This window comes from Chanos chanos, chromosome 10 (assembly GCF_902362185.1).
Source record: "Chanos chanos chromosome 10, fChaCha1.1, whole genome shotgun sequence".
NCBI classification, from domain to species: domain Eukaryota; kingdom Metazoa; phylum Chordata; class Actinopteri; order Gonorynchiformes; family Chanidae; genus Chanos; species Chanos chanos.
Window position 1 is genome coordinate 39985985 of NC_044504.1, and position 12098 is coordinate 39998082.

General features: G+C 42.9%; 1 protein-coding gene across 2 annotated transcripts in view; it reads left to right on the top strand.

The window, feature by feature from the left end:
• Nucleotides 1-12098, top strand: part of itgav (integrin, alpha V) — a 28293-nt gene that overhangs the window by 6593 nt on the left and 9602 nt on the right. For both annotated transcript variants that reach the window (XM_030786026.1, XM_030786025.1), the window contains 14 exons: nucleotides 148-239; nucleotides 465-579; nucleotides 2870-2931; nucleotides 3085-3130; nucleotides 5411-5533; nucleotides 6615-6659; nucleotides 7142-7185; nucleotides 7289-7345; nucleotides 8379-8431; nucleotides 8635-8840; nucleotides 10054-10245; nucleotides 10528-10573; nucleotides 11168-11269; nucleotides 11638-11693. In XM_030786026.1, coding sequence (XP_030641886.1) covers nucleotides 177-239; nucleotides 465-579; nucleotides 2870-2931; nucleotides 3085-3130; nucleotides 5411-5533; nucleotides 6615-6659; nucleotides 7142-7185; nucleotides 7289-7345; nucleotides 8379-8431; nucleotides 8635-8840; nucleotides 10054-10245; nucleotides 10528-10573; nucleotides 11168-11269; nucleotides 11638-11693 — 1210 coding nt within the window. In that variant the 5' untranslated portion in view covers nucleotides 148-176. The remainder of the gene's footprint in view (nucleotides 1-147; nucleotides 240-464; nucleotides 580-2869; nucleotides 2932-3084; nucleotides 3131-5410; nucleotides 5534-6614; nucleotides 6660-7141; nucleotides 7186-7288; nucleotides 7346-8378; nucleotides 8432-8634; nucleotides 8841-10053; nucleotides 10246-10527; nucleotides 10574-11167; nucleotides 11270-11637; nucleotides 11694-12098) is intronic.

The following is a 12098-nucleotide window of genomic DNA, read 5'->3' on the forward strand; positions in this document are numbered from 1 at the left end:
GTTTTGGCTGTTCTTTCTGAAATAATCAGATAAGGGAAAATAAGCCCTTTGCTTTAGGCCTTTGTAAATGCATGGACAGTGTGGTGAAGAGTGTGTGCTCTGATTAAGCTTAACATCCATCTGTTGTCATTTCTCTCCATCCCTCAGATGACAGGAGGAACCTAGATGGAGTTCAAATGGAGTTCAAATCCAGTCAGTGGTTTGGAGCTACAGTGCGATCCAGAGGAGAACACATCCTGGTCAGTCTTGTGTGTCTGATGACTGATAACCTTTTCAGTGTGGGCTTCCTTTCAGTGTCAAACTGCGTAAAAATTCACTGTTCTGCACGTCAGACAAAGTACCCTAACCCTAACCCAAACCCTAACCCTAACCCTAAGCCTAACCCAGAGTACCTCAGAGTATCTTTCCACACGGCTCAGTCTGTGTCTGGACGTGCGGTTAAATGTTGATTTTGTTCGCCCCAGGCCTGCGCCCCGCTGTACCAGTGGAGCACATACGGCCTGTCTGAGAGGGAGCCTGTCGGAACATGCTTTCTGAAGAAAGGAGGAACGGTCGTGGAATACTCACCCTGTCGTTCAAGTAAGTGCATTAGCTTGGTGATGTGGCAACACTCCTGCCTTGCGTAGTATATTTTTGTGTCATACCTCCCCTTGCACCACTCTGTGGTCTGATATCCTGCAGATATCTTCATCGGCGTTTCATTTCATGTTTTCATGGTCTCCGGTGGCTGAGCACATCACTGCTAATGCTGTTGACTGTGAGTCTGTGTTGACTATGACTCACTTCCTCTGTCTGCGGTTACTTTGTCTGCCTTTAACGTGAGACCATTGAGCATGGAAACGCTGGTCGTATTATAAATATTTACATGGGTGGACAACATGAGGACTTAACATTGCCCATTGTACAAGCTCTGAGCTGTGTCTAGCATAATGCTAGACCACTCTTGATGGAGAAGAGTCTCCAGATATTTAGGCATGAAGGAAGTGGGTTCCAGAACTGCTCTTAGCTGTTGCCTGATGTCACAGAAGACATTCGACTTCACTCTGATCTCTGTGAAACCATTCTGAATCCATTTACTCTCAAAAATGGAGGGTTTATTTTCTTAGACTTTAGGACTATCATTGGGAAACAGTGTTTGCACCTGGTTTGCCTAAAATGGCTTTACTGGCCATTATTCTACAATCAGAGCAATTATCAGACCAGAAGATTCCACATGGTTACCTTCATACCATAGTACATTACATGTACATTACATTTTTTATTTTGCACACACTTTTATCCAAAGCAACTGCCCAGTGAGGAAAATCCAGACCAAGCATGTTGCTGTTAGTCTGTCTGTGTCAGAAGCGTCACAGCTAAGTTCAGTATGAGAGAAAAGTTCAAATAACAGCCGAGGGAAGTAAAAGCATGAAGCACTGACAGATAGAGATGCACAGGTAGAGATACACAGTAAATGAATCACTAACAGATAGAGGAATACAGTAAATGAAACACTGACAGATAGAGGAACACAGTAAATGAAACACTGGCAGATAGAGGGACACAGTAAATGAAACACTGACAGATAGAGAGACACAGTAAATGAAACACTGACAGATAGAGGAATACAGTAAATGAATCACTGACAGATAGAGAGACACAGTAAATGAAACACTGACAGATAGAGAGACACAGTAAATGAAACACTGACAGATAGAGAGACACAGTAAATGAAACACTGACAGATAGAGAGACACAGTAAATGAAACACTGGCAGATAGAGAGACACAGTAAATGAAACACTGGCAGATAGAGGAACACAGTAAATGAAACACTGGCAGATAGAGAGACACAGTAAATGAAACACTGACAGATAGAGGAACACAGTAAATGAAACACTGACAGATAGAGGAACACAGTAAATGAAACACTGACAGATAGAGGAACACAGTAAATGAAACACTGGCAGATAGAGAGACACAGTAAATGAAACACTGACAGATAGAGAGACACAGTAAATGAAACACTGACAGATAGAGAGACACAGTAAATGAAACACTGGCAGATAGAGGAACACAGTAAATGAAACACTGACAGATAGAGGAACACAGTAAATGAAACACTGGCAGATAGAGAGACACAGTAAATGAAACACTGACAGATAGAGGAACACAGTAAATGAAACACTGGCAGATAGAGGGACACAGTAAATGAAACACTGACAGATAGAGAGACACAGTAAATGAAACACTGACAGATAGAGAGACACAGTAAATGAAACACTGGCAGATAGAGGAACACAGTAAATGAAACACTGGCAGATAGAGAGACACAGTAAATGAAACACTGGCAGATAGAGAGACACAGTAAATGAAACACTGACAGATAGAGGAACACAGTAAATGAAACACTGACAGATAGAGGAACACAGTAAATGAAACACTGACAGATAGAGGAACACAGTAAATGAAACACTGACAGGTAGAGAGACACAGTAAATGAAACACTGACAGATAGAGGAACACAGTAAATGAAACACTGGCAGATAGAGGAACACAGTAAATGAAACACTGACAGGTAGAGAGACCCAGTAAATGGTGGTAGCAGATTCATGACCATCTTTAACAGCTGACAAAAGCCAGTGTTGGTTGAACATGTTCTGACTTTTTCCTGCTCATCACCCCAGTATATGCATATTTATTCGCTGGCCTTGGTCATGAGTAGTTGTTTTGTGACCTATTTCCTTTATTTTGTCTCTGCTCATTGTATTTGCCTACTTTGTGTTTATGTTTACGATGAAATTTTGTGTGTGTGTGTGTGTGTGTGTTTGTGTGTGTGTGTTTGTGTGTGTGTGTGTGTGTGTGTGTGTGTGTGTGTTTTCTCTGTGCAGATTCAGTCTCACCAGAGGGTCAAGGTTTTTGCCAAGCAGGTTTCAGTGCTGACTTTGTGAAGGTATCGATGTTGTGTTTTTTGAGACGTGCTTTTTTGTACCGTTGTCTCTCAAAGTAAATGTTCGCAGCTCTGCTCTCATTCCACAGTTGCTGTTTGTTTGGAATCTTAACAAGACTCCAAATGTTTCAACAGAGTTTTTCTTTCCTCCTGTAGGATGACAGAGTTGTTGTTGGAGGACCTGGGAGCTTTTATTGGCAAGGTAACCGGTGCTATTAACATGCTTAATGTTCTTGGTATTTTGAGACATTTTTGGAAAAAAAAACAAACAAATGCATGGTCTGCGTGGACTTCAGCAGGGCTGTAGGTATTGAATCCTGGAATCTGTGCTATGCTTGGCTAACCATGTAACCATGTAAAAGTGTGGCCGTGTAACCATGTAACAGTGTGGCTGTGTAACCATGTAACAGTGTGGCCGTGTAATCATGTGACCATGTAACGGTGTGGCCATGTAACCATGTAACCATGTAACGGTGTGGCCATGTAACCATGTAACCATGTAACGGTGTGGCCGTGTAACCATGTAACCATGTAACGGTGTGGCCATGTAACCATGTAACCATGTAACGGTGTGGCCGTGTAACCATGTAACCATGTAACGGTGTGGCCGTGTAACCATGTAACCATGTAACGGTGTGGCCATGTAACCATGTAACCATGTAACGGTGTGGCCATGTAACCATGTAACCATGTAACGGTGTGGCCATGTAACCATGTAACCATGTAACGGTGTGGCCGTGTAACCGTGTAACCATGTAACGGTGTGGCCGTGTAACCGTGTAACCATGTAACGGTGTGGCCGTGTTACCGTGTAACCATGTAACGGTGTGGCCATGTAACCATGTAACCAGCTGTGTCCCTCACACCAGCAGGACACAGAGCGCTCTCTCTCTCTCTCTCTCCCTCTCTCTCTCTCTCTCTCTCTCTCTCTCTACGCTTCACTGGCTCAGGCCTTTCTCACACATGTATTGTCAGCTCTGCAGTTGTCTCAGACTAGAGGAACTACCTCAAGAACCATTCCTCTGAATGCACTGAGAATCTGCAGTTGTCTCAGACTAGAGGAACTACCACAAGAACCATTCCTCTGAATGCACTGAGAATCTGCAGTTGTCTCAGACTAGAGGAACTACCACAAGAACCATTCCTCTGAATGCACTGAGAATCTGCAGTTGTCTCAGACTGGAGGAACTACCACAAGAACCATTCCTCTGAATGCACTGAGAATCTGCAGTTGTCTCAGACTAGAGGAACTACCACAAGAACCATTCCTCTGAATGCACTGAGAATCTGCAGTTGTCTCAGACTGGAGGAACTACCACAAGAACCATTCCTCTGAATGCACTGAGAATCTGCAGTTGTCTCAGACTAGAGGAACTACCACAAGAACCATTCCTCTGAATGCACTGAGAATCTGCAGTTGTCTCAGACTGGAGGAACTACCACAAGAACCATTCCTCTGAAGGCACTGAGAATCTGCAGTTGTCTCAGACTAGAGGAACTACCACAAGAACCATTCCTCTGAATGCACTGAGAATCTGCAGTTGTCTCAGACTGGAGGAACTACCACAAGAACCATTCCTCTGAATGCACTGAGAATCTGCAGTTGTCTCAGACTGGAGGAACTACCACAAGAACCATTCCTCTGAAGGCACTGAGAATCTGCAGTTGTCTCAGACTAGAGGAACTACCACAAGAACCATTCCTCTGAATGCACTGAGAATCTGCAGTTGTCTCAGACTGGAGGAACTACCACAAGAACCATTCCTCTGAATGCACTGAGAATCTGCAGTTGTCTCAGACTGGAGGAACTACCACAAGAACCATTCCTCTGAATGCACTGAGAATCTCGATAATAACATTAGGACCCACCAACAGCCTTGTCTTGTTGGCACATTCTCTGAAACTCAGTGGTTATAAAGTTGTATATGAGCTATTCTATCTGTGAAACCGTTATCTGCAGACGTGTAGTCCTGTTATTAAGAGTATATTGCATGTTTAAGTCTGGTTAAAAGTGTTTAGAGCGGAACTGTTAGATCTGTGAAAAACGCATTGTTTAGCGATGATTCACTGCAATAGTTCATCTGCAAGTCAGTAAGTCCGTTTTGTCCCTGCTGAGAATGCTTTTTGTGTCATTTTCCTGTCGGTGACATCATTACTCTGTCCTGTCATGGGGAGCGACTTGCGGGGCTGCTTTGCATCATGTCAGAGTGTCAGTTTGTGGCTGTGTCGACTGGTCCATGCACAGCATGGGGGTTGGTGTGAGGGGGTGGGGGGGGGCTGTTGTCCCTTATTCTCCCTTTCTCCTCTCATCACTCTCCGTGTGGCCTCGCCGCAGAATGACTGGATTCATCATCCAGAGACATGCTTTTGTCATTTGTCTCATTTCCCAGAGCTAAGAAAAAAACTCTGAAAGAGAAAAAACTCTGCTTTTCTTTTTTGTCCACAGACACTTATTTTCTCTGTGTTTGTGTTTTTCTTCCAGGCCAGCTGATCTCTGATGACATATCGGAAATTGAAAGCAGATTCAATAAAGACTTCTACACTCCATACAGCAACCAGCTCACAACCAAGTCAGCCAGCGCCCAGTACGATGATAGTTATTTAGGTATGATGATAGTTATTATTAGTACGGTGATAGTTATTATTAGTACGGTGATAGTTATTTAGGTACGATGATAGTTATTTAGGTATGATGATAGTTATTATTAGTACGGTGATAGTTATTTAGGTATGATGATAGTTATTATTAGTACGGTGATAGTTATTTAGGTATGATGATAGTTATTATTAGTACGGTGATAGTTATTTAGGTATGATGATAGTTATTTAGGTACAGCGATAGTTATTTAGGTACGATGATAGTTATTTAGGTACGGTGATAGTTTAGTACGGTGATAGTTATTTAGGTACGGTGATAGTTATTTTGGTACTACGATAGTTATTTAGGTACGGCGATAGTTATTTTTAGTATGGTGATAGTTATGTAGGTACGGTGATAGTTATTATTAGTATGGTGATAGTTATTTAGGTACGATGATAGTTTAGTACGGTGATAGTTATTTAGGTACGGTGATAGTTATTTTGGTACAACGATAGTTATTTAGGTACGGTGATAGTTATTTAGGTATGGTGATAGTTATTTTTAGTACCGTGATAGTTATTTAGGTATGGTGATAGTTATTTAGGTATGATGATAGTCATTTAGGTACGGCGATAGTTATTTTTAGTACGGTGATAGTTATTTTGGTACTACGATAGTTATTTTGGTACGGCGATAGTTATTTTTAGTACGGTGATAGTTATGTAGGTACAATGATAGTTATTTAGGTATGGTGATAGTTATTTAGGTAAAATGATAGTTATTTAGGTATGATGATAGTTATTTTTAGTACCATGATAGTTATTTAGGTACGGCGATAGTTATTTTTAGTACGGTGATAGTTATTTAGGTATGATGATAGCTATTTTGGTACGGCTGTGTGTGTGTTTGCTTTACTTTGGGTATGTTTCAGAGTACCAGTTATGCTCTTCCTTTTGCATCTGAAGAAATCAGTAAGATTGCATCATTAGAGGAGTGCTCATGTCTCCTGCTCTCCTGTGCTGCTATCTAAGTGTGTTTCAGTGCATGGTGAGAGAGGTGTAATGTGTTACAGCATAGCTTCCTCTCACATTCTGTCCTTTTCTAGGTTATTCAGTGACAGTTGGTGATTTCAATGATGACGGGAAGGACGGTAAGAAAGTGTCTCTATTCCCTAGATGAGATTTAGACACTCTACACTGGTGCTTAAGCAAAAGCCTTACGTGAAACTGTCATTTACCAAAGCAGTAACCGAAAGAGGGCACATTTAATTCCTCTTTTTCATTTAGTGTTATAGGGTAACCAAAGTGTTTAAACCCGACGTACGGTCATCTCCATTTCGTAATCAGATGACTTTACGGGACTCTGTTTCCCTCTCTTTGTATTTGGTAAATTTTGCAGAACAGAATGAGAACTGTTAGTTGGAAGGTGAACATGATAGTAGCCCTCACAGCATGGCTGTGATTTGTAACACTGTTTTTTGGCAGTATTTCATTGTGAGATATTGGCCGGCTCCAAACACGGAAGTCTGGTTTTCCTCAGGCGTGCCTCACTACATGAGCAGCTTATGTCTTATGTCAGGGACAAGAATCACCAGCTCAAGAAAATCTTTTTGAATTTTTGTTCCCTCTCCAGATTACATCACAGGTGTTCCCAGAGGGGAGAAGGCACTGGGCTATGTGAGAATAAAGCTCTTTTTTACTTTTTGATGAAATGTACTGTGTGTGGAAAGGAATACCAGAGGTTCCTGGTGTAAATGTGATTCATGTCTTGTGTTCTTAGGTTAACATTTTCAATGGGAGAAATATGGAGTCTATGGTTAACTTCACAGGGCTACAGGTAAATATTACTGAACATTACAAAACCGAATTACCTTTGTCCCTCAGGGCCAAAATTCTTATGATTTGTCCAACCAAAGGCCTGCGTTACTGTCATGTGATCAGGATGAACTGAGCGTGATTGGGCTTGCCAGAATGTAGCCTTCAAGTTTCAGTGAACGAGCATTGACTTGTATGTGTTATGGAACGTCCCCTGTGGTCACGGCCTAGTTTTGTTTGGTATTTGTTTACGAGCCAGGAGTTCGTGTCCTAAATCCACTCCCACATCTGGAAACAGTTGACAGTGGTGTTTAGGGGTTTGAAGGAGTGAAGAGGGTGGAGAAAGAGGAAGAGGAGGAGTGCACAGTCAGCATGAGAGTGAGACAGGGTGCTGTGACTCGCTGTCTGTCTGGCTCCAGTGTTGCAATATAATTCCATGTGCAAAGGCTGGCTCATCTCAAGCCCTCTTATGTTGAAAGCCAAAGATCTCCTGGCTAAAGACAGTGACCCCACATGTGTGCAAGTTAAATTTTCAGCTGATTTCATCTCAGATCCGATGTTTGAATTCACTGAATGAAAGGTCTGCTTTTAGTGCTTTATTTCGTACAGTTTACTTCGTGCTAATTTAGGGCATCTCATTGGAATGAAAGGTCTGTTTTACGAGAATGACCCGACACTGTGCATCTGCTCCGTTCACACGCTCTCTCGGACTCACAGGAAACCTGCACAGCCAAGACTGTGTAAATCCTGTGCGTGTCTGTAAATGTCCTGTAAAACCCAGGGCAAAGAGAGAGACTGTTAGTTAAGAGCTGCTGGGGTCACAGGCCCCTGCATGGTCAGTAGGTCACCGCTGTTACGACATTCATATAGAATCGTCAGCTAGAAGAAGGCAACACCACCGCTGACGTCTTCATTTATTGTAAAAATGCCCAGTTTGGGGTAGACAATGTTTAATGAGTCATGACAGTTGTTTTCCTGTCCTGACTCTGTATTGATATAACTATGTGGATGTTTTACTGAGTGGTAGGTAAAACATTGCTCCTCTCTCCTCACAGATGGCTGCATACTTTGGCCACGCGGTGGCGGCCACCGACATTAACAATGACGGGTGAGTGGCAGTTTGAACTTGGTGATTTAAAAGACTCTGTGTAAAGAGAGGGATGAGGCTCCTTGTTTTAGCAGGAATGCTCTAGCCACTGGCTGCTGAGTTTTACCCAGAGTTCTGCAGTCTAGGCTGTGTTATGGCATGTAAAATATTTCACTCCTGATTTGTGCTCTTGTGGGGTGTGTGCGTGTGTGCGGTTGTGTTAGGATGGTGGATCTGTTTGTGGGAGCCCCTCTCTTCATGGACAGAGGGTCTGACGGAAAGTTGAGGGAAGTGGGTCAGGTGTACGTGTACCTGGGAAAGGGAGGATTCTCGTTCCACACGGCCATCAAGCTCACTGGCTCCGAGGTTTACGCTCGTTTTGGCAGCGCCATTTCTGCTCTGGGAGACTTGGACATGGATGGCTATAATGGTAATGTTCTTTGAAAATTTTAAATTTTGTTTATGGATTTTCGTAGTGTGCGTTTTCTGAGCTATCCTGATGTTTTCAGGTTTAAAATAGTTCTTGAGTGTGCTGTGACTCTATCCTGATGTTTTCAGGTTCAAAATGCAGTTAGTGAGTGTGCAGTGACTCTTTAAAATGCAGTTAGTGAGTGTGCTGTGACTCTTTAAAATGCAGTTAGTGAGTGTGCAGTGACTCTTTAAAATGCAGTTAGTGAGTGTGCAGTGACTCTTTAAAATGCAGTTAGTGAGTGTGCAGTGACTCTTTAAAATGCAGTTAGTGAGTGTGCAGTGACTCTTTAAAATGCAGTTAGTGAGTGTGCTGTGACTCTTTAAAATGCAGTTAGTGAGTGTGCAGTGACTCTTTAAAATGCAGTTAGTGAGTGTGCTGTGACTCTTTAAAATGCAGTTAGTGAGTGTGCAGTGACTCTTTAAAATGCAGTTAGTGAGTGTGCAGTGACTCTTTAAAATGCAGTTAGTGAGTGTGCAGTGACTCTTTAAAATGCAGTTAGTGAGTGTGCAGTGACTCTTTAAAATGCAGTTAGTGAGTGTGCTGTGACTCTTTAAAATGCAGTTAGTGAGTGTGCAGTGACTCTTTAAAATGCAGTTAGTGAGTGTGCAGTGACTCTTTAAAATGCAGTTAGTGAGTGTGCAGTGACTCTTTAAAATGCAGTTAGTGAGTGTGCAGTGACTCTTTAAAATGCAGTTAGTGAGTGTGCTGTGACTCTTTAAAATGCAGTTAGTGAGTGTGCTGTGACTCTTTAAAATGCAGTTAGTGAGTGTGCAGTGACTCTTTAAAATGCAGTTAGTGAGTGTGCAGTGACTCTTTAAAATGCAGTTAGTGAGTGTGCTGTGACTCTTTAAAATGCAGTTAGTGAGTGTGCAGTGACTCTTTAAAATGCAGTTAGTGAGTGTGCTGTGACTCTTTAAAATGCAGTTAGTGAGTGTGCAGTGACTCTTTAAAATGCAGTTAGTGAGTGTGCTGTGACTCTTTAAAATGCAGTTAGTGAGTGTGCAGTGACTCTTTAAAATGCAGTTAGTGAGTGTGCTGTGACTCTTTAAAATGCAGTTAGTGAGTGTGCTGTGACTCTTTAAAATGCAGTTAGTGAGTGTGCAGTGAATGTGCTGTTTAGAGGAGACAAAACTTTAACTGTGATGTGCTTTGTGATCCTGCCGTGGCTCAGACGTGGCCATTGCTGCCCCCTACGGTGGGCCAGACCATCAGGGACTGGTGTATATCCATAACGGGCGGAGTTCAGGGCCTGACCTTTTGGCCTCTCAGGTTCTGGAGGGGAAGTGGGCATCCACCTCCATGCCACCCAGCTTTGGCTACTCCATGAGCGGAGCCACCGACATCGATCTCAACGGATATCCAGGTAAGAACTGAATTTTCTCATGACAGTGAAGCTATTGTATAATGCATATTCAGTCATTGTTTGGCATTTGTTTTGTGTAAAAATAATATTTTATAATGAGGTCCTTAGAGTGAATATATGGTGTAGTTACAGCTGTAGTTTCTGTAAGTGTAGAAACCCTATTGTAATTGGCTTCCTAAGGCCAGTTGGACAATAAACTGCATTTACTCATTTTTAATCTTGAAGAAGCTTAAACACCCCCTCCCCCCCATTCTCTCTTTCTCTCTCCTCCATGTAACACAGACCTGATTGTTGGGGTGTTTGGAGCTGACAAAGCTGTTTTGTACAGGTATGGTACAGGCCTATGTTACTTTGAAGTCACACATGCATTTGATAGACTTTTATGATCAAGACGGGAAAAGCCATTAAAGGTGTTTTAGTTTAATTCAGTGGTATTTAAATGTGTTTTTATGCCCAATTAGTGAAGTGGCTGCTTGTGTTGAAAAACACATCCAGCCACAATAAAATACCTCCATCATTTCACTCAAATCACTCAGACATTGAAAGCATCAGCTGACTGACAGACATTGCGTGCTGCTGTTTTACTGTCATTGACTGAGCTGCTGAAAAACAGAAGCTATTGATTTGCTGACTGAATCACTGTGGAAACTCTAGTGAAGCGGACTCACACACACAAGTACATTCACACACACACACACACACATAATGCACATGACCTTAAGAAAGAAAGTGCAACGTGTCCTCTGTGACATGTCGGCTGTAGGTATGAAAACATGGCGTGTTTTTATAGGATGCTATAAATAGTTTGGTCACAGACAAGCTTGTTTCATAACAGCATATGAAATGTGTAAAACCTGGCTGGCCTTGGTCTGTCTGAACGTGTTCTCGGGACATTGTTCACACTCTGTGCGATCTGTTCCAGGGCTCGTCCAGTCATCAGTGTTAATACCACTCTGGACATAAGCCCCCAAATCCTCAACCCAGAGGAGAAGAAGTGCGCCCTGGGCTCCGGCACGGTGTCCTGGTGAGTATTTCCCCAGGCAGGAGGAGTTTCACACAATCACCCCATGGAGCAGCACAGCCACTGGGTCTTCGCTCAGCTCATCTCCCGGCTATTGGCTGCTTTTAAAGCACAGATGAATAATGGTAGAATTGCACTTAATCACTCGGTGGTAAAGGTAGATGTCACATGTAACAGCATTAATGCGTAATAGTGGAGTGTGATAAAACCTTAGGTTTCTAATGGTGAAACACCTCAGGACTTTAAACTGTAGACAGTGTTACTGATGTGTTATTTTAGAGATGCAGTCAAGTGTGATTTACATTCAGTTCTTTTCTCCATCCTTTTCTCCATTAGTCTTCTTTTTCTTCTTGTCTTTTTTCTCCCTTTAGCTTCAGAGTAAAATATTGTCTGAAGGCGAGTGGGAGAGGAGCTCCGAACGATCTCCGTGAGTACATCGCTGTCTGTCCCTCATTCCTTTAAAAAGCCGGTCTAGTCCAGGGAGAAAGAGATCATTTGTAAAGAGGTGCAGCGTACTGGTACTTGTGCATAGAGCTGTTCCTGTTTAAGAGGCTCCAGGACGGCTGTTAAAGCGCAGTGTGAGAGAGAGAGAGAGACGCTGTGGTCCAGAGCTTTTTATAAGATGTCCTGCCTGCTGTGGCCCTCACAGGCTGGGCCTAATGACTCCCAGACACCCGCGCTCCTGCCCACGGCCCGCAGACTATGCCTCCAATTCATTATTTCACCACACAGCTTTGATGTCTTCACTTCCCCAGTTTTTGCTATTGGCCACCGTTTGCTATTGGCCACCAAGCTCACAGGTGGGAGTGGGGGGGGAGGGGTGTTGGGGTGT